The following is a 19,872-nucleotide window of genomic DNA, read 5'->3' on the forward strand; positions in this document are numbered from 1 at the left end:
AGAACACTAGTTCTACAGGTCAGGTAACTTTTTTATGTGTGCATGGGGAGGAGATGAACAGTTGGGAGATGACAATGTCATTAAGTCATGCAATGTTTCCAGTTTGTTCCATGTTTTGGGGGCCATCTAAAAGCAGTCTGCCAGCTCTAATTTCAATGAGTGTCACCTTTAGCAAGTATAATTTTCTAACCAGTTTTGTTTACAGAGCTGAGCCAATTCAATTTCCCACTGAAAGTAACTTACTAACTGTTTAATAAGTATTGCAACTGAGCCTGCAACCTGAATGAAAATAGTTGCTGAATTGTGCCAGAGTGTGTGGTTTTACTTGGAATCCATTTGATATTTACATACCTATTTTCCTTAATTTAACTTGTTTCTTACATCTAGTATATGTATCTTATCTTTGTTCAGCTCATCTGAATCATGCCTCATTCAGCATTAAAAACAGGTGAGAAAGGACTGATTGTAAGTGTAGGCAACAGTGTGACTAGACTGTAGGAGTAGGAGGAAATTAAAGGATCCACTAGAGGATAAGGAGCAAGGAGATCAGAAAGATAACTATTACTTTTTTACTTTAGAGCTATGAATCTGTTACAGCTTACTAGATTGTAACTATTGAGAAAGGATTACAGTTAACTAAGCATAAATCTTAAGTGAACCTTGCTGAACTTAATTATGTAGTGTAGTTAAGAGGTAATTGTTACAGTACACTTAATTTTCTCAGTTCCTCAAAAGTGAAGAGACTAAAATGTGTGTTTCAGTGCATTCCAGGCTTTACAGAAGGTGATACATTCTTTACGTAGCATCTGACAGTCCATAAGTAGTAGTGCAGCATGAACTTTATTCAGTGTCTGTGAATATTTGATACGCTCTCTACTATTCTGAAATCAGTTGCTTTTTAATTCATGGTATTCCTGACAGTGAAAACTTCTGCTAAAAACCCTTTGCTTGTGACTCCAGTGACAGGCAGGTGTTTTCTTAAGGCTTATCCTTGATCGTGTTTAAATAGAGAAAAACGTGCAGGAGTGCTACTCAACACACACCTCACCCCAGCAACAACCCTTCCCCCCCAAACCCGAGAATTCTCAACTGCTTCAAGTTACTTTCAGTTTAAGCTTTTGAAATTTTGAGGTAGTAGACTTCTGTGCTAGGGGGTTTTTTGTTTGTTTGTTTTGCTTAAAATAAAACATTGTTTCCCTGCAGTGGGAAAACATTAATGGATAACATGTATTATATAGGCAGCTTTATTTGAAGTTCAGGTGCTCAGCCTTTCTAGTGTAACACTCTGGTAGTAAGGGAGAATTATAGCTTAAGTTTGTGTCCTTGTACGAACTGGCAATTTTAAGTTGATATAATGGATATTTTAACTAAGGGAGTTATAGAACCTTAAACTCATTTTGTTCTGAAATGGGGAGGGAATGAAAATGCTTAGTTCTTGGAAACTTTTTACATATTTTAATGATTACAGGGACTGTGACAACTGTTGAGAATAGAGCTTCAAGTTGAGGTCTTCTAGGAGTGGTTTTGGAAACAATATTTTCGTTGGTGATGTTGGGACAAAGAACTAAGAGCATGTACATGATGGCAAAATTCTCATAATAAAGTTGGGAGGCATCACTGTTCATAATCAGAGTATTTTATATGGAGAAACAAGCTGATATCAGAACAGTAACTGAAGTGAAAATTAATTGGAAAAAATACATAGTTAGGGAATTTTTGCTTCAGCCAGAAAACTTTGAAAAGATGATAACCAGAGTGTAATGTTGATTATAAGCTGAGCCAGCTTGTGATACAGCTGTTGAAGGCAATAGGAGATAAATGCAATTCAAAGACGTATCAAATGAGGATTACCAATAGAAATAAGGAAGTGTCTTTAGTGCCATTGTACAAGGCATTGAAAAGATGGCTTTAATATTGTATGAAAGTCTGGTTGCTTGTGTTGATGAAGGTGAATTTCAACTCCTGCTACTAGGAGAAGATGGTATCTAATGTAAAACTGGAGAAAGAAGAGTGTGATTTTAATTAGCTGAGCAAAGCAATCACTATTTCTTAAAACTGTGAAAGGAAGAAGAGAAGAAAGGAGAGAATAAATAGTACAAAACCTTCCCTAGATTTATGAGAGACATTGCCAGATCTCCCACTAATCCCAATTGTGCAAAATTTACTATTAATTCAGAAGGATCCTGCTCTTTGACCAGCCCTGCTCTAAGCTATTGCTTACAGTTGAACTGCATAATGAAAATACTGTGGTGGTGATAGGCTAGAGACTCTATGGGAAGTATAGAATAGATTTTAAGAGGCAGAGAGTGTTTCATCCAGATGCTTCTTTGAGCTGAGCCAGATGAATGGAATGAAGAAAATGTGTAGTGATACAAATCCAACTATCTGTGTGGTACCCAGAGAGGCTACCTTACTGGCTTTTAGATACAGGAGAGGAAATGAGTATAAAATACTGAGGAGCTGGAGACAGTGAAGTCCAATGAAAGAAAGGATGTACAGCTGACTTTGCAGATACCATGGAAAGAGCATACTATGTTTTATGGTAACAGTATCTCAGTAGTTTTGTAGGGAAGCTTCAGCGGGGTTATTTTGTGGTTTAGGTATTCTTGGAGACGGTTCTCTGTATTGTAAGTCTGCATTTATATGGCAGGCATTGAAGATCAGAACTATTTCATCCTATCTTTAACCATAAGCAGAGTAATGGATGAGACTTTCTTGAATAGTAACATCAAGTAATAGTGGATACATTAATTTATTATAAAAAGAGGTGACCAGCCAACCCTTCTTTTTGTATCATATAGGGTAGTGAGGCTGAAAAAAACTAAGCAGTAAGCCTTTTTTTATTTCAGGTTTTCCTAATCTGTTTTCTACTTGTGTATAAAACTTTAGTATGCTGAGGTATTTGGTATGTTTTCTGGGAATTAGGAAAGATTCCATGTGCTTAAAACAGATGTTTTCTTATTCATGATTCTGTGTTTGAGATAAATGTTTGAAGAAAGATCTTTCTTCAAAATGGAAACTAAGAGAAGCTAGCAACTGTGGCTTGGCTTTGCTAATGTTAATCCTAGAACTTCAAGTAAGTTAACCAGTTACCTGGCCCCTCTTGCACTAGAACAGAACAGTTTTCTACCAGGGTACAAACTTTAATGTATGGAAATTGTCTTTCTCATTCAAGTGTCCTCTTGGAACAAATTTTACTTTCTGACAGGAGTGCAAAGTCTTGATTCACAGGAGAGAAGATAGTGTCAAGTAGAAACTCTTTGCTGTTCTAATGTAGCTCCTTATATATTGAATATACCCCATTCCTCACATCTGAGTGCATTCTCTTTATTTGGTACCTATTTATGCACATCTTTGGCAATGAAGTTTCCCCATTACCCTCCCATCTTAACAGCAAAAATCCTTTAAAGTTTGTAACAGTTAATAAGGTGATTCTTCCAGTATGAGAATTACTTGCTTCACTCTTTGGAATACAATACAATGTTAATGTATCTTGATCAATATGCAACACTAAACAGTTAAACAGAATTTCAAGTAGAGGCTCAGGCTGCTTAGTTACCGTGGCGCAAACAGTAGGAAATTCATGCCAAAGTTTGGAAACTAAGATACACAAAAGAAAACTTGTAAACTGAAATAATCTCTTTGGAGAGCAAATGTAGTTGTTTATAATTTTATTAGAGCCTGTTTTCCAAAGAATACTGTTTTAAAATCCTGTTTTATCAAGCAAATCTTAATTGACAGTTCAGAGTTTTGCACAAAGCAGGCAATATTCACAAGCAGGGAAGAGTGACATTCTTTGTTGGCTTGCCCTCTAACTGTAAGGGCATTGAGTGAATAGAGTAGCCTCTTGGAGACAGAGAAATTACTTAAGTACTGTAATCAAGGTTGACATATTTTCAGTGTGCAATGTCTTGTTTAACAGACGTGACCAGGCTATTCTGTATGTGTGTATATATATGATGTTAATGATTGTATGTATGTTAGATCATATATATATATATATGGTCTCTCTATATTTAATTATTTGTGTTCATCATTATGTATATTATATATATATTTTTAATGACTTGTGTATGTTAAAGATCTTGCAGTATTTAATTCACTGTCCTGCAGTTGTTTGTCTTAAGGCTTGCTAACTGTAACAAAGATCTATCTGTTGGTATTTTAATAGGGTGATTTTCAGTTTGATAGGTTCCCTGTTTAGTAAGCTGCCTTTGAACTGTCTGTGAACACAGTATTTTGTATTGCAGTCATGTCAGTATATTGTGGCAAAATCCGATATTATTACATGTGACTTGCTGTACAGTTTTTTCCATAGGTGTGGTCATATGCAAATCAAGCAGTTATTTTTCTCTTTCTGAATGTAAACTAGTATGTGTATCTACATGCACTTTTTCCTCATCCTCCAAAGGGGAAGCTGTTATATAGAAAGGCCAATCTGTGGCTTGAGAGAGACACTACTTCTAAAAACTTCCTGAAGATCGAGGCTAGAGTTGGAGTTGGACATTGAGATTGCGTGCACCTACCCTAACACGTGACTCAACCGTATCACTTTATGCATTGCGTAATCTGGATTGGAGATTATGTTAGATAGTTGGAGGCTAAGGGAAAGCAGTTTAGGTTATTATTGAGAAACTGATTTACTTGCTTCTGCCTTTATAGCACATGATGTATTGGGAAGGAAGGCTTGATGTCATGATAACTAGGAAGTGGTGTTATTAGAACATGAAATGTTGGAGGTGATGGAACAAACAGTGTAGTATTAGGCTGAAATGGTGTTCAGGAGTTCTCATGAGTTTTAAGTGTAAAGAGGGTGAGCTGCAGACTTAGAATCATACAGTTGTTTAGGTTGGAAAAGACCTTTAAGATCATCGAGTCCAACCGTAAACCTAATACTGCCAAGTCCACCACTAAACCATGTCCCTAAGCACCACATCTACACGTCTTCTAAATACCTTCAGGGATGGTGACTCAACTACTTCCCTGGGCAGCCTTGTTACAAGTAGTAACTGTTATATTGAATTACAGGTTAGTATGTGCTTTTTGCTGACATCTTTTAAAAAGGACTTACTGATCACTTTATAATTAAAACAAAAGTAGAATGTGAAAACATCTGGAAGATTATACTTGGCTTTAACTCAAAGGAAAGTAAAAACTTGGAGGCGACAGAAAGAGATGAACTGTGCCATTGATTAGCCACAGTAAATAAAACTTTAAATAGCTTTCATCCCACTAAGTTTAGCATATGGTAATTTTATAGTTCTGGGGTAGATCCATGACTTCAGGAAAAGAAGAAAGAAAAGCAGCAGAAATTGAAGGTGGACTAATTAACTGGCAAGAGGCAGTTATAATAAACTTGGGAGATGCAGTTATGCTAGGTGAACGAGCAGGAGTGTTTGTTTCCACTAATCTTTTGGTGGCACACACTGCAGGAAAAAACTTGAGTCAGTTTGGAGCCACTGTATAAAAAGAAGAGGGGATTGCTATAGATGACTGCCTTAATTCATCAATACTTGAATCCTAATTTTTCTATATTATAAGAAATGGAATCGGAAAGAATATTAGAAACAATGGAGTAAATCATATTGCACTGTACAAATCAGTAGATCCATCTATATGTCTTCATACAGGTCTAAAAAAAAAGGGGGGGCTATTACAAAGAGATTCAGAGAAATGGTGAAAATTGTGATAGCTGAAAACTTAATGTGGAAATACTGATAAGGATGGGACTGCTTATTCTAGTAAGCAGTATAAGTGCTGTATATGTAAGGAATGTTGGACATCATTGTCTCTTATTGGGAAGAAGAAGGTATTCAGTGAAATCAGAGGGGAACAAAATTCAGAACTGATACTTTTTTTCACATATTTAACTTTATCAGGATATGTTGCTTCAGTCATCTAAGTAAATAATGAACAGAAAGTGGGTGTTAAAATCTGGCAATATTTGCAATTCCATGTAGTAGTTAATGAAACAAAAAATCCTGTAAAGGGTTATTAAACTTCCATATTTACAATTTAAATAGCTTCCTGAAAGAAATATAGGATGGACAATAATCCATTAATGCAGCTAACTTCCTGGACTTACTTCTGGAACATGTATCTGCCCACTGTTGAAGAAGTGGTATTGGAGTAAAAAGTCGGATTTTGGTCTAGTTCTGCAGTCTATGATTATGAAGTATGTATGTGCCATGACTTGTTAAATCTGTGTCTTAATTTTTAAGCCAGTTAGGGAGAGACCAGTATAAAAATGTGACCTGTCACCAATTGTTTATTAATAGCCCTGAGAGATCATTATTTTGAATTTAAAACTGCACAGTGAGATCTCCTTCTTATATATGTCCTTAAAAAGAGCTGAGTAGGGGGGAAGAGGAGGAAGGTGTCTGCATTGCATGCAGAACATAAGTGATTCTGAATTAGGTTTCTGTTGGAGAGGTTTTTATCCAGCAGGCTGAGCTACAGTTGAGCCAAAATTCTGTAGACTAGCCATTGGGAAGAGACAATAATACTGATATCATGCCTTCTTTTCCCTTCTTCCTGTTAAAAAAAAAAAAAAAAGGGCAACTAATTGCTTAAACCAAAATAGAATATCTAATTCAGTTCATGTCTTTTGGGAGTGTGTGATACAATGACTATATTCAAAGTTGTTTGAGTTTAACCAGCCTGTTTACAGATTAAGTGTGGCCAAATGCATAACACTTAAGTCAAAGCCTCAATTTTTATCCGAATTGATCGTGCCATTAACTGACACCCACAATAAGGTGAACTTTGCAAAAGGAACTGTGAAATTCTGCTTTTGTTAGCTGTTCTTCAGTGTGGGTTTGTGGGTGATTATTTAGATGCTCAAGAACAAGTTAAATTAGTTCTTATGGTCTTTCTGTATCATAGTAAAGCAGTATTGTGCAAAGTATGATGTAAAGGATTGGAGCGCTTCTAGGGATGAAAGGGACAGGTTTTCTTCTGCAGGTATAATAAAAATTAACTTTGTTAAATATGTAGAAACAAACACCTTTTGAAAAGTTAAGTTAAAATGTCATGTCATTTCCCTGAAGTTTTAGTGATTGGATTATAGTTTAGCTGAAGATTGCTCAAGTTACTTGGAGTGCTTCCAGTCTACTTCCAGGCTGTTTGGTTTCTCTTGGAAACACTAAGCTCACAGACCTTTTCAGGACTGACCAGGACTTGCTCCCGAGAGCTGCGCTGAGGGTTGTGGTCAGTTCATTAGAACACTTTGGGTCTGACCCAGCTCTTTGAACAGCACTGTCACAAGTTGTATGGTTTGGTCTTCCAGCCAAAAGGAGCAGTGTCAGCATGGGTCTAAATTTCACCAAACGAGTAACGCATTGAATTGAAAATGCTTTAGGTTTCTAAAGGAACAATTTCAGTGACTTTAGACTTCTGATGGGGTGTGACAGGTTGGAGGCAGCAGTAGTGGTCTCTGCTCAGAAGGCAGAGGAGGTATTTTTTGTGTGGAGACGCTCTTAACATTGTTTCAATTTCCCTCAACCTCCCTGGCCTTCAGTAGTTCAAATGTGTTAACATGCCTGTCCTACCTTAATGCCCTTTGCCTGGTCTCACAAACAAAGGGTAAATTGATTCTATATGTACCTCTAAAGTGAATGGGGATTTGTAACAAAAAATGTTTTTTCTTTTTTTGGGACGCTGCTGTTCTGGGTTCTTGGAACTCTTTTTAAATAAAAAGTCTACTTTTTCGAGGGTTATTGGTAGACTGGTGCTTTCACCTTAGATAAGTTCCAATAGGATGTGCTGATCTATACTGTAACCAGATAAATATTTTGGTTTATAGCCTTACTAAAATGGAGTTAACATTGTTATGGTAAGTTGTAAATCAAACAGTCCTTTATGTGTGTTCTCTATGGTGTTCACATCCACTTTCTTGATCTTGGCAATTATATATCCATTGGTCCAGTTAATATCACATAGATTTATTTCAAACCAGTGCATGCTCTTTGCTCTGAGTGCTTAGAATAATTCTTCTGGAAACAGAGTATGATTATTTTATTGGATGCTTCAGAAAACTAAACTGATCTTTGACTAAATATGGATTTATGTCCAGTTGTCTGGACTAGAGCTTTTATCTTAATGTATGTGGTCATAGTTGTCTGTATGCATAAACGCTGAAATCTTGTTAACTAATGCTTTTCTCCTTTCAAAAGTCATGTATGTCTTGTATGGCCCCAAGTGCTAGTTAAATCTAGAAGGGAGAAGAATATCAAGTAGCTTCCCAAATTTGCAAACGGCTTTGTACAAAATTGATCTTTAAGACTTTGTTATGGATGAATTGTGTGGAACACTCGAAAAAATTAGGTTAAATAAAATTACTTGGTGTCCCTGTTTTTACTTACAGAGCTGTTCTTACACAGTATCCTAGAAACTCTTGTCACATGCCTTAAGTGTTCCTGTTTAGCATTTAATCAAGTGCTTTGTAACTTATAAAAAATCTTCTGCAATGATACAGGAACCCATTTATGAGAAACAGTGTTGTTCAGGAGAGTAAATGTTCTGTTGAGTGGAAATAAATCTTGAAACACTTTTGTTGGGAGCAGGTATAAATGCAAATTATTTTAAACTTTAAGTGAGCTCATTCAAAATATTTATGTATTAGAAAAGGTACATCAGAAGATATGTCACTGAAGCCAAATTAATAATGATCATGTCTTGAAGATCAAGATCTTAATATTTAGGGAAGTTAAAATGGCACCAAGTGGCAGCTACACTTTCTGGAGACTTTCTAGAGAAAGGAAGCTATAGAGATAACTTAATGGAAAGTCTTTGAGGCAGTATGTTAAAAATATCAGATTCTTTTTCCTGCCTGCTAATTGTTTTTGTCCCAATTTCTTAGTTTTTAATTTTCAGAATCCATGTTGTCCAGTGCAACTTTCATCCCTTTCTCATAGGTTCTCTTGTCTTCAATTAGAGAGGAATAAGGGAAAGTGAATGCATGTGCTTGTTTTTAGTGTTAGTTCGTGCTTGCCCTTATATAAATTGGCAGCAAATCCAGCATTGGTTGTGCTGTTGTGAGTGTTAAGCTATTGGTGCTTCAATTCATAGAGTTGAAAGGTCAGCCAAATTTTAAAAGCAAAACTAAAATAGTTTTCTTGAGGTTTACAAATGTGACTTTAATGTAAAGCAGGTACATTGAATGCAATGTTGCAAAATAAAGACCTACAATTTCCCTAGCGTTAATGGCTTTGCAAGGCTTAGGAGACACTTAAAACTAGTCCTGTGTGTACACACAAAACACCTATTATGCAACCCTTAAAGCTAAGCACATCACTCGGGTATGGAAAAAGCCACTCTTACTTATTTCAGAAGCTGTCCTTACATTTAAGAAACCTATTGTAGCTATGTATAAATAGGGCAACTTTACAAATGATTGTCTGATGGCTTTTTACAGAATCCTAAAGAGAATTTATACTTTTTTTTTAGTTTACAAGTGTTACCACTTTCAAACTAATTTAAGTTTTTGGGGGGCTTCTGAAGTGGCCCTACCTGAAAATTTCATGCTGTTGAATCTGAAGAGACCCTGGAACTGATGTGTGTTCTTGCCAGACCTTAAACTTTCTACTGAGAAAGCTAAGGTCGTTATAGTCAGCAGTCTGTCAGCTTACATGCAGTTATAATTGTAGAAGCCAGTTTATTACTGATTGGCTATGGCACTGTCAGCTGCACTGAAGGGTATTTTATTAGGGCTTTATAGTTGCAGGAAGTGTTGCCTGGACTTTCTGTTATGTATCTCATATACATCAAGCAGAACTTTTGCTCTACATCAGTGTTCTTTATAGGGAAAGACAACTAACTTGTTGCTGCTGTTTTCTGCCTGTGTGAAATTCCTTTAAGATGTAAACCAGACCTGTTAAGTAAACTGGGAGTGGCCATGTTGCTGCTGCTTTGGTTGATCCTCAGCTTATGATCTCGGCGTCATTCAGGTTGGAAGGGGCCTCTGAGAGTCTCTAGTCTAACCTCCTGCCTAAACCAGGGTCAGCTATAAGATCAGGCCAGCTCAAAGCAACAGTGAAGTAACTACAAATGATTCTATTGCTAATATTAAGTGAGCTGTATTTGGGCTCTACAAAAGGGATCTGGAAATCTAGTCCTTTGATAATAAAGTAATCAGAGGGATTTCCAGTGTGAAGTATTGAAGCTAGAATTTCTGGCAGAAACAATGAACAGAGTTTGCCAGAAAATTCTGCAAATGTCTCCAGGGCAACTCAGCTTTCTTGCCATGTTCCTCAACTTTCTCTGTCCTTCAGCTAGCTCTGCAGGAAGGAGAGCGAGACCAGAACCGACATGGAGGAAGAATAAACAAGCTATTAAGGGGCCTCCTGGTTTAGTTTTCCCTGTCCTTGCTAATACAGTTAGCAAGTCTGTCCTGGAAGACCCTGTGCTGTTCACTAGGGGATACTGTAAGGCAAAGTGCTGCAGCAAGGATTACCTTGCCTCTTTTTTTCAGCTAGGGTTTAAAGACCATCTGTGAAGTTCAATAAAGTTCACTTAGTAATAATCCTAAGAGTTGTTTTCTCATGTTACTTGTAGAGCATTATAACAAGCACAGCTTTCTCAAATTGTTCTGTTTACAGACCAGGGACCATTACATCCCTGGACAGCAAGGTATTGAAGAGATATCAAGCTGCAGGCAATAAGTTGTGAATTCCAAGCTCTAGAAATGCTGAGGAAATTGTTTTCAAAAGTGTATCTTGGTTCTTTGTGTCTTCTCTTTTATTTGCGCTGGAGCTCTACATACATAGCTAATCTGTAATCTGCCATTTGTGATCAATTAATTCTCTGGACAAGAGAGAATTTAAGAGGATTTTTGGAAGTAAAATTTTTATTAAATGTTTCCCCTTACTTCCAGGCTTAAAGACCTAATATTCTGTCTTGATCTCACTTACACCTATGACCCATTGAAAGCCAGTCTCCTGGCAAATGTGATATTAATTACTATTAAGTATCTAAAGGAAGCATTTTGATGACTGCAGTTGAAATTATTGGAGATAAATTAGTAAATAACTCCTTTCCATTCTGATCTTGGAGATGTTTTTTGGCTTGGAAGGTGTATTGGGTTTGCGTGGCAAGATTTTGGTAGCAGGGGGGCTACAGGGGTGGCTTCTGTGAGAAGCTGCTAGAAGCTTCCCCTACGTCTGATAGAGCCAATGCCAGCCGGCTCCAAGACGGACCCACCACTGGCAAAGGCTGAGCCCATCAGTGATGGTGGTAGCGCTTTTGTGATAACAGATTTAAGAAGGGAAAAAAACCTGCGTAACAGAAACTGCAGCTGGAGAGAGGAGTGAGAACATGTGAGAGAAACAACCATGCAGACCCCCAGGTCAGTGAAGAAGGAGGGGGAGGAGGTGCTCCAGGTGCTGGGGCAGAGATTCCCCTGCAGCCCGTGGGGAAGACCATGGTGAGGCAGGCTGTCCCCCTGCAGCCCAGGGAGGTCCACAGTGGAGCAGATCTCCACCTGCAGCCCAGGGAGGACCCCACGCTGGAGCAGAAGGAGGCTGTGACCCCGTGGGAAGCCTGTGCTGGAGCAGGCTCCTGGCAGGATGGACCTGTGGCCCTGTGGAGAGAGAAGCCCATGGTAGAGCAGGTTTTCTGGCAGGCCTTGTGACCCTGCAGGGGACCCATGCTGGAGCAGTGTGCTCCTGAAGGACTGCACCCTGTGGAAGGGACCCATGTTGGAGCAGTTTGTGAAGAACTGCAGCCTGTGGGAAGGACTCATGTTGGAGAAGTTCATGGAGAACTGTCTCCTGTGGGAGGGACCCCACACTGGAGCAGGGAACAGTGTAGAGGAGTCATCCTCCTGAGGAGGAAGGAGCAGCAGAGACAACACGTGATGAACTGACCGTGACCCCCCTTTCCCGTCCCCCTGTGTTGCTTGGGGGGGGAGAAGGTGGAGAAAATTGGGAGTAAAGTTAAGTCTGGGAAAGAGGGAGGGGTGGGGGAAGATGTTTTAAGATTTATTTTTATTTCTTATTGCCCTGCTCTGATTGGATTAGTAATAAATTAAACTAGTTTCCCCCAGTTGAGTCTGTATTGCCTGTGATGATAATTGGGGAGTGATCTCTCCCTGTCCTTATCTCAACCCGTGAACCTTTTGTTTTATTTTCTCTCCCCTGTCTCCAGCTTAGGGGGGGGAGTGATAGATGTGACTTTGATGGGCACCTGGTGTCCAGCCAGGGTCAATCCAGCACAGAAGGAAATATAGCATCTATGATACTTTTAATTCAACTAAAATTTGCAGAAAGCTGCATATGTAAGTTAGGAAAAGAAAAGGTACAGGAAGAAATCGGACCTGTCAAGGAGTATGATTAAATTCTGACTTGAAATAATGTGATTCACTGTATGGGAAATCTTAGTATGAAAGCTCTAAGACTCAGATCAGTAGTATATAAAAAGAATGAATCTTGGACAGATGGTAATCTGGCTTTGACCTTAAAATTACATACAGCTACAGAACCAAGGTTATTGATGCCCATCCTAATCAGACATTTCAAATAACAGAATCTGAAAACTTAAATATTTCCTTCAGACTGAGGTGACTGATTTCTTCCTTCCCCCCCCCCCAATTCCTAGTATTTAGGTACTTAAAGCTGTGGTTAAGATGTTCCACTTGACTGCCTTTCTGCTGGAAGTCATGATTCAGGGTGAATGGGCAATGGCTAGACTGTTAGATTTTTTTTTTCTTTTTTTTTACCTCCCTACCCTAGCAGAGCGGGGGTAATTTTGCTAAAATAGTGTGTTGTGAGAGTTAACTAAATGGGACTAGGAAGTCTCCAAAACAGTTATATGGTTCACGTTTTACTTCTAGAGTATGAGTTCATCACAAAGAACTAAATGGCAAAGTTGGTCAATTTTTCTTCTGTAAAGTGTAAAGTTCTCTAGAGAGTTTTAATCTGTTCAAAGGCAGGACTCGGAAGCTGTTGATGCCCCAGGTACTATTCTCTTTCAAAATATATCACCATTCTTCTGAGAGGGGGGCAGTTTACATCACTTTGTTCAGTAAATAATGTTATATCCTAGGATTTGACAGTTGTAGACTCAGATCTCTTTTCTGAGAATCAAATCTTCCACAAAATAGCTATAGCAAATGGACTTAGTGGTGAGCTAATGAAATGCTGAGTCCCAGGCGCGACTGAATTTTATGAGTAAGCTCTTTTCTTGTTCTTAGCAAAATCCAACAGCAATCCTTCAACTGTGCAGAAATAAAAAAAGGTCTCCTAGTTTTTACGCTTATTGATTCTACCCCGTATTTCAATTAAGAGAGATCAAGACTCAGAGTACTTTTGTGCTTGTAGATTTGACTTATCTCCACGAGACAACTATATTATAACTGAAAACACTAGCTGCATGTAAATAAAAGGCGGGGCATCCCTGTTAGTAGAAGCCTGGTAATTCTGGGTTGAATTAGTTTGTTTATTCTCCATTTAAGTTTAGACAGATTGTCACTGCCATCTGGTTCCCAGAGAACAGCTAGAACAAGCACAGTGAAGTCTGTGCTTAGATTTAATATATCAGAATTTCATGTCTTGCTAGATCTGTTATCACATAATTTCAGAAGATGGGGAACTTCAGTCACACCAAATTTGTCAGACAACAAAACCAAAAGCTAGTGATATAAAACCTCAGCCAGACAAAAGAGCAAGGTATGGTTCCAATCTGAAAATAGCCACCTCTTGATACTTTGCTGCTTAAAACGGTAGTGAAGATTCAGAAGAGCAACCTGGGAATACCCGTGTTTTCTGCTGGCTGGGAGAGTCTATGGTTCTCTGATCATTCAGCATGATTCAGGCTGAGTTCTATTTACTTTAAAAGGGATCTTCTTTCTTAGGCATTGTGTCCTGCTGGAACTTTAGTCCAGAGGACACAACCTCAAGTCTCATGGGTGAGAAGAGAGAGATGTGGTACCTTGTTAACTCTGTGTTTCTTTGAGGTATGGAGGGATGCATCTATATGTTTCTATAGGATGGTCTTCCAGATAGAAATACTACCTCAATTTTGAGAGTTATCCCTTGATATCACTTATTTTTGTAGTGACACAGGACAAGGGAATCTTGCACAATAAAAGAGATAACTGCATGGCCTCTAGGATTTGATCTTTCAGCTTCAAATTACAGATTTACATGTGTTTCTGAATGCTCCTTGGTAGGCATGCACCTAATCCTATGATTTCCCAGTAGAGCTAGTATTCTATTTAAGTTCTCCTTGAAGATGTATTGCTAATATTCTTCTTTAGCTTATAATGGATCTCTGGGCTCTGGAGAGTAACTTTTTAATCTGCTGACTTTAGAAGTTGGAATACATCATCTCATTTTTGAGTTTTCAACCAGGAGGCCATACACCTGATTAAACTGGTTTATAATATATGCTGCAAAACACAAGTGCAACTTTAATACTGTTGCATATATATGCTTATCATGCATATACTGTAGTTAAATTTGCCTTGGAAATGGCTCACCTGACATGAATCACTGTGTAGCTAGTTATGATTTTTCCCTACTGACAGGTCTAGTTTCTGGCTGTGTAGCTCCATGCACACCAAGGATTTGCTGCTCTTTAGACCTCATCCTCGAAGGTTTAATACACTGGAGCAATTTTCTTTTATGTGAAGCTTGTCCTCTTCCTCAAAGAAGTTTTATTTCTTATATTGCTGGCCCAGTTCCCTCTGACTAAAAATACTGAAAAAGTATGTATCAAAATTAGAGTCCCAAATCACAGCTACATCTCAGGTCTGTAATATTGTTGAGTATCTGCAGCTTTCTAATTACAGACTCTGAACCTAGTAAATAGGGAGTTTAAAAAACAAACAAACAAACAAAATGTTGAACCTGATGTATGATTTTGCATATTAAATATATGGGGTTTAATCACTGGATGATGAAAGATTAGGTTGTCCAGAAGTGATATGGGGATAAACACGGGTTACACAACTGAGAGCGCATTTTAGATTGCTTTTCATTTCCTTTTGATTCTTCTGACACTTTAGTGCCAGATCTTCAGTTGTTTATATTGAGGTTCCTCAGTTTTGTTAGCACTTACTTTGTCTGAGCTATATTTGAATTCTGTGTTCAGTGTCAGAACCACAATTACTCTGTAGCTTAATGGCTTAAAATATGTTTTATGATCACAGTATCAGCATGTGGAGTCAGTGTTCCTAGAAGATGCTCTCCTAGGATCTAGTTGATAATTTTTTGAATTATTGAGACCAATTTTGTATGTTTGCCTGTTATAAAAGGATAGACTTAGAGTACGAGAATCAGGTGATTGAGAATATGCTATTTTTAATCCAAAATTGGATTGTACTCAATATTGAGAAAGCTGCTACTAGGAAAGTAGAAGATAACTTGTCTCTGTGTGATGGAATGCCTCTTCTGGCAGGATAAGCCTTCGGGGAATAGGTTGATATTGAGGACTCACTGGAGCCTTTGTGTTACTGAATGGTTTTCACTGGTTTGTCATGTGATATAGTTGCAAAGGCTAGGTAGGTATAGTGTTTAGCAAAATTGAAAACCACAAGTATTGCATTATATGAAAAGATAAACCTTTTGATGACATCTTGGATGTCTTGATAAATACAAAGCTGCTTTCTAAAGTAGGGTTTTGTGACTGCATAAATTGTTGCAAATGGAACTGGTTATATACACACATTGTGATAAACTGTCTTAATTCTGTTTACTCTCTTTGCAGGCTGCGGACTTGAGTAAACCAATAGACAAAAGGATATACAAAGGAACACAACCTACATGCCATGACTTCAATCACTTAACGGCCACAGCAGAAAGTGTGTCTCTTCTAGTGGGCTTCTCTGCAGGCCAGGTCCAACTTATAGACCCTATTAAAAAAGAAACAAGCAAATTATTTAATGAGGAAGTAAGTAGAAATATTAACATTGTTGCATGCAATGTATTTGTGATATTAAAGATCCTAGATTTTCAGAGTTCTGTAGATGGCTCCGTTTGCCTATACAGCTTATCATTCAGTCACTGCCTTTGTTTTTCAGCTGTTTCATTGGCTTGGAATACGTACACAAAAATGTTATTAATGAAGGAATATTTTGCACTTTAAGATTAAAAGTTAGGACTTTCTAGTTTGGGTAATACTGTAACTAGAGTTAATGACAGTTAACTGTTGGAAAAAAGGTCTACAGATCTAAATGTTGCTGCATGTGCTCTGCAGTCCGTTGTTTCTGAGGCTTCTGGTTCCGAATGAAGAAGAAAACATTTAAGCCTCTAACTAATATATTATGGTCTAAAAATTAAATAAGGTAAAAATACCAATTCTTATGGTCAGGATGTTACAGCAGAAACTGTATCAAGGATTCTTAAAGGCTTGCTTGGGGAAGACAAGGATATCAAGCTGAATGCTGCATAGAAAAAGCTGAAGGCTTATGAGGTCTTGGCCATGTGATGTTCCTGAAACTCTCCATCTGCTTTTTCTGCTGCTGTGCAATAAGAAAAGATAGAAGCGAGTACTGAGGGGGATGATTAATGCCAAGTTACAGGACCACTGGCTTTGATTATCTGGTAGTATTGGCATTCTTAGAAGAGTAAGTGTGTAGATGCTAACAAGGAAAGAAATTTTTGACAGCATTTTCTGCAGAGGGTAAGCTACAGGAATTTGGGTGGCTTAGGGGGTGTTGGTTGTTTTTTTGGGGGGTGTTTTTTTGCTCCTGTTTGTGTTTTTAATCCAGCTGCAGGTGACTTGGGGGGGAATAGCAAGGAGCTTTGCAGTTATTTTTGGTTTTTCTTTTTTTTATAATAAATTTCAAATATGGTTAAGAGCTTTGCAGATGAAGTTAAGCCTTGTGCAGCTTTTAAACTGAGCAAGCATATCCTTCCCACCTCAGAGAGATGTGTTGCCTTGCTCTGTCTTTGTGCAAAGAAGATTGAAGTATTGTTCTCAATGGGGATGTTTTATAATTAGAACCGTCTAATTCCTCCTCAGCTTTCTAAAATTAGCTACATCTAGATCAGAAGAGGGGTGTTTTTCTTCTTACTTAGCCTTTTCCCACCTGCTCTGTCTCTCTGCTTGTGCTGAGTGGGAAACGGTGCTGGAGAATCTTAATGTTGCATGGAGTACTCTGGTAGAAACCTCTGTATAAATAGTTGAAATGTTCATTTTAGCATTGTCCTAACACCTCTCCCTGCAAAAAAACACAACTCCAAACCAAAAAAACCCAAACTTTGTCATTGGTGCAAATTCATCACTGGGAGTGCTGGTCTGGTTGTGAACAACTTGCTTGTGTAAGTACAGCTCTGATTTAATCTTGTATGATAATAGTGTAAGTATTACAAATGGCAGTAGAAATACTATAAACAACTAGAGTTTCATATCACAGAGCAGTTCCTACTCTTGTAGCTGAACTATAGTTGCTTTGAGGAAAACTCCTGCTGAAATACTTACATAAAGGTCCAATGCATGCTTACATGCCTTGATGTTGTTTAACTGTCTAGAGTCTGCAGTGTAAAGCTGTGTTGCAGGCTGAATAGTTCTTGTGGTAGTCTACAAATGATGGAAGCACTGAAGCCACTTTCTGTTAGACTGTGTTGTCTTTTCTCTGTGCTATAACCAGTATTACTTCACTTTGGTGGGAATACATCCTTTGATGGTTTGGTGGAAATTAAATGAGGTGATCTATTTTCTACAAAGCTAACCTAAGGATTTGCTCAGTGTTACCAAAACTACATGCACAGTACGCTAGAGTTAAATGACAAATTCTTGTTTCCTACAGTGATCTTATCTGCATTTACAACCAATTCTAAAACTTTTATATATTTTTAATCTGTCAGTTACAGTATTGAAGTTTGCCCTGGATGTGTTTGCAAGTTCTGGCTTGTTTTGAGAAGCCATTTCAGAGAAACATTAGTGAGCATTGATGTTTGAGCCAGTTTGTTTGCTTCAAGATGAAGGTGCCTGTTGGGTTTTGAATCTATTTAGAGTTTAGATAGTGAGAATAAACCTGTCTTCATAGGCAGAAGGTCGTCTAAATGAGTGTTTACACCTTTGAACGGATTTAGCACTAGGGCTAGAGGTAATAGAATTCACCACCTGTCCTGTTAGTAATTTGGTGATTCAGGTAGCCCAAAGCTCTGTTTTGACTATCACCTGTGATAAAGCAATCAGGATAGCACTTAATCATATGTGATATGTGAAATAACTTAACCTGTTATGACACAGAAGTTTATGTTGAACTTAGACTGCAGTAAGGCTATTGCATTTTAACTTGTTAGTGTCCCCCCCCCCTTTTTTTTTTAAATTCTATTCATGTAGAAGACAATAGGGACTTGAAAAGCTGAGGTGGGTGATACTATGCAGCTTGTGGCTGTCTACCTAAATCAATCTGTATCAACAGTGGTATTCCTTCTAGCTGTGTCAATTAAATTAGTGATATTTTCTTATTCCCAAAAACAACCAAGTATACCTCACAGATTCATTTGTTTCCATGTGGTAGTTGGTTATTCTCAAGCTAGCCAACACCTAGCCAGTTCAATTATGTTTCTTTCATCATTTTTTATTCTTTTTTTATTTAAACTAAAGCCTTAAGCTGCATTTTTTTTCCTAATAAACTTTTCATATACCTGTGTTGCCAAAGCTCTTTGTCAGACCTTAATGCATATTCCTTGGTTGCCTCAGTTTTTTCACTCCTTTGTGGCTTATGCCTGTAATTTTGTCCCTTCAAGCTTGTTCCAAACATGGCTACTAAGGTAATCTTGGCTTGCCTTCCTGACTGGTGACTGAAGTTCCTTCACTTACTATTCTTTCACCAAACTGGTCATAAATTCCTTATCCCAGCTACTCCACTGATTTACTTGATACTGCATTCAGTCCATTCTTGTAATGAATCTGCCAGTCATACTGACTTCAAGTCTTGTTTTGTTCTGCTGCAGAAGTGTGTGAGCCCAGTTGAAAGTCTTCAGAAAGTCATAACTTCAGAGTTTTTATGTTCCTGCTGAATTTAAAGCTCTGCTGGTTGAGAAGGGGATGAGTTGTAGTCACTTGCTACGTATCAGTTTAAAGTCTCTCTGCATCTTGTCTCTTTGAGCTAATCTGTTCTCACTGCAGATTGCAATCTTCTGTTTTGTTCCTAGCCTCCTTGGAGTAAAGATTAGGTTTGCAGGATTTCTGTACAATATTTAAGATCATGTAACCCAACAAGATTATGGACTTAAAATGCCATTTCTAGCATAAAATTTGAGCAACTGCTCTTATGAGTAGAGGTTGTATGTCATGTTAAGCTACTCTACTAGAGGAGAGCAAGAAATTTCGCTTTGTTGCTGTATTAGCAGTAGTTTTGTAATGAGAAGAATATCGCCTATAGCAAATGGGCTGGGCTGATGTTCCCTGTCCATGTTCTCTTGGTATGTACCAGGTAACTTTCTGTCTAATGTTTCTGATCTCATCATTACTGAGACATGAGTGATAGGTATCACTGAACACATGATAAACTATTTAAAATATCACTACAGAAGCTAAGAATATGTTAGTTTAAAGCTACCACATTTGAGAAGAAGTTCCCAGCTTAAGTGACATCTCAGCTCTCCAGTGCAAAATGGCTAATTTAACCAATGAGAAATTACAGAAGAGAGGCTTCCTGGTCTTACACTGAGGTTGACAGCAGCAAAAGTATATGTGTAAATATAATCTAAAATGACCAGATGCTGCTTTCCAGTGATAGTTACAGGCCCAGAATTGATAACAGTCAATGAATTATCCATTAGTTTGGTTTTTTTTGTTTGTGATGAACAGCATAGCAAGGTTTGAGGGGGATTTTTTTTTTTGTTCTTTGTTTTTTAACACTTTTGTAACTTGTTCTGGTACCATTAGGCTCTTTATATTTGCATTCTTGCATTTTGT

The 19,872-nt window shown here is 38.0% G+C and overlaps 1 protein-coding gene across 6 annotated transcripts in view; it reads left to right on the forward strand.

The window, feature by feature from the left end:
• Positions 1 to 19,872, forward strand: part of WDR20 (WD repeat domain 20) — a 48,584-nt gene that overhangs the window by 13,873 nt on the left and 14,839 nt on the right. For all 6 annotated transcript variants that reach the window (XM_010583957.1, XM_010583958.1, XM_010583963.1 and 3 more), the window contains exon 2: positions 15,706 to 15,888. In XM_010583957.1, the coding sequence (XP_010582259.1) occupies positions 15,706 to 15,888 (183 nt within the window). The remainder of the gene's footprint in view (positions 1 to 15,705; positions 15,889 to 19,872) is intronic.

This window comes from Haliaeetus leucocephalus, unplaced genomic scaffold (genome assembly GCF_000737465.1).
Source record: "Haliaeetus leucocephalus isolate CR32 unplaced genomic scaffold, Haliaeetus_leucocephalus-4.0 Scaffold932, whole genome shotgun sequence".
Classification (NCBI taxonomy): Eukaryota; Metazoa; Chordata; class Aves; order Accipitriformes; family Accipitridae; genus Haliaeetus; species Haliaeetus leucocephalus.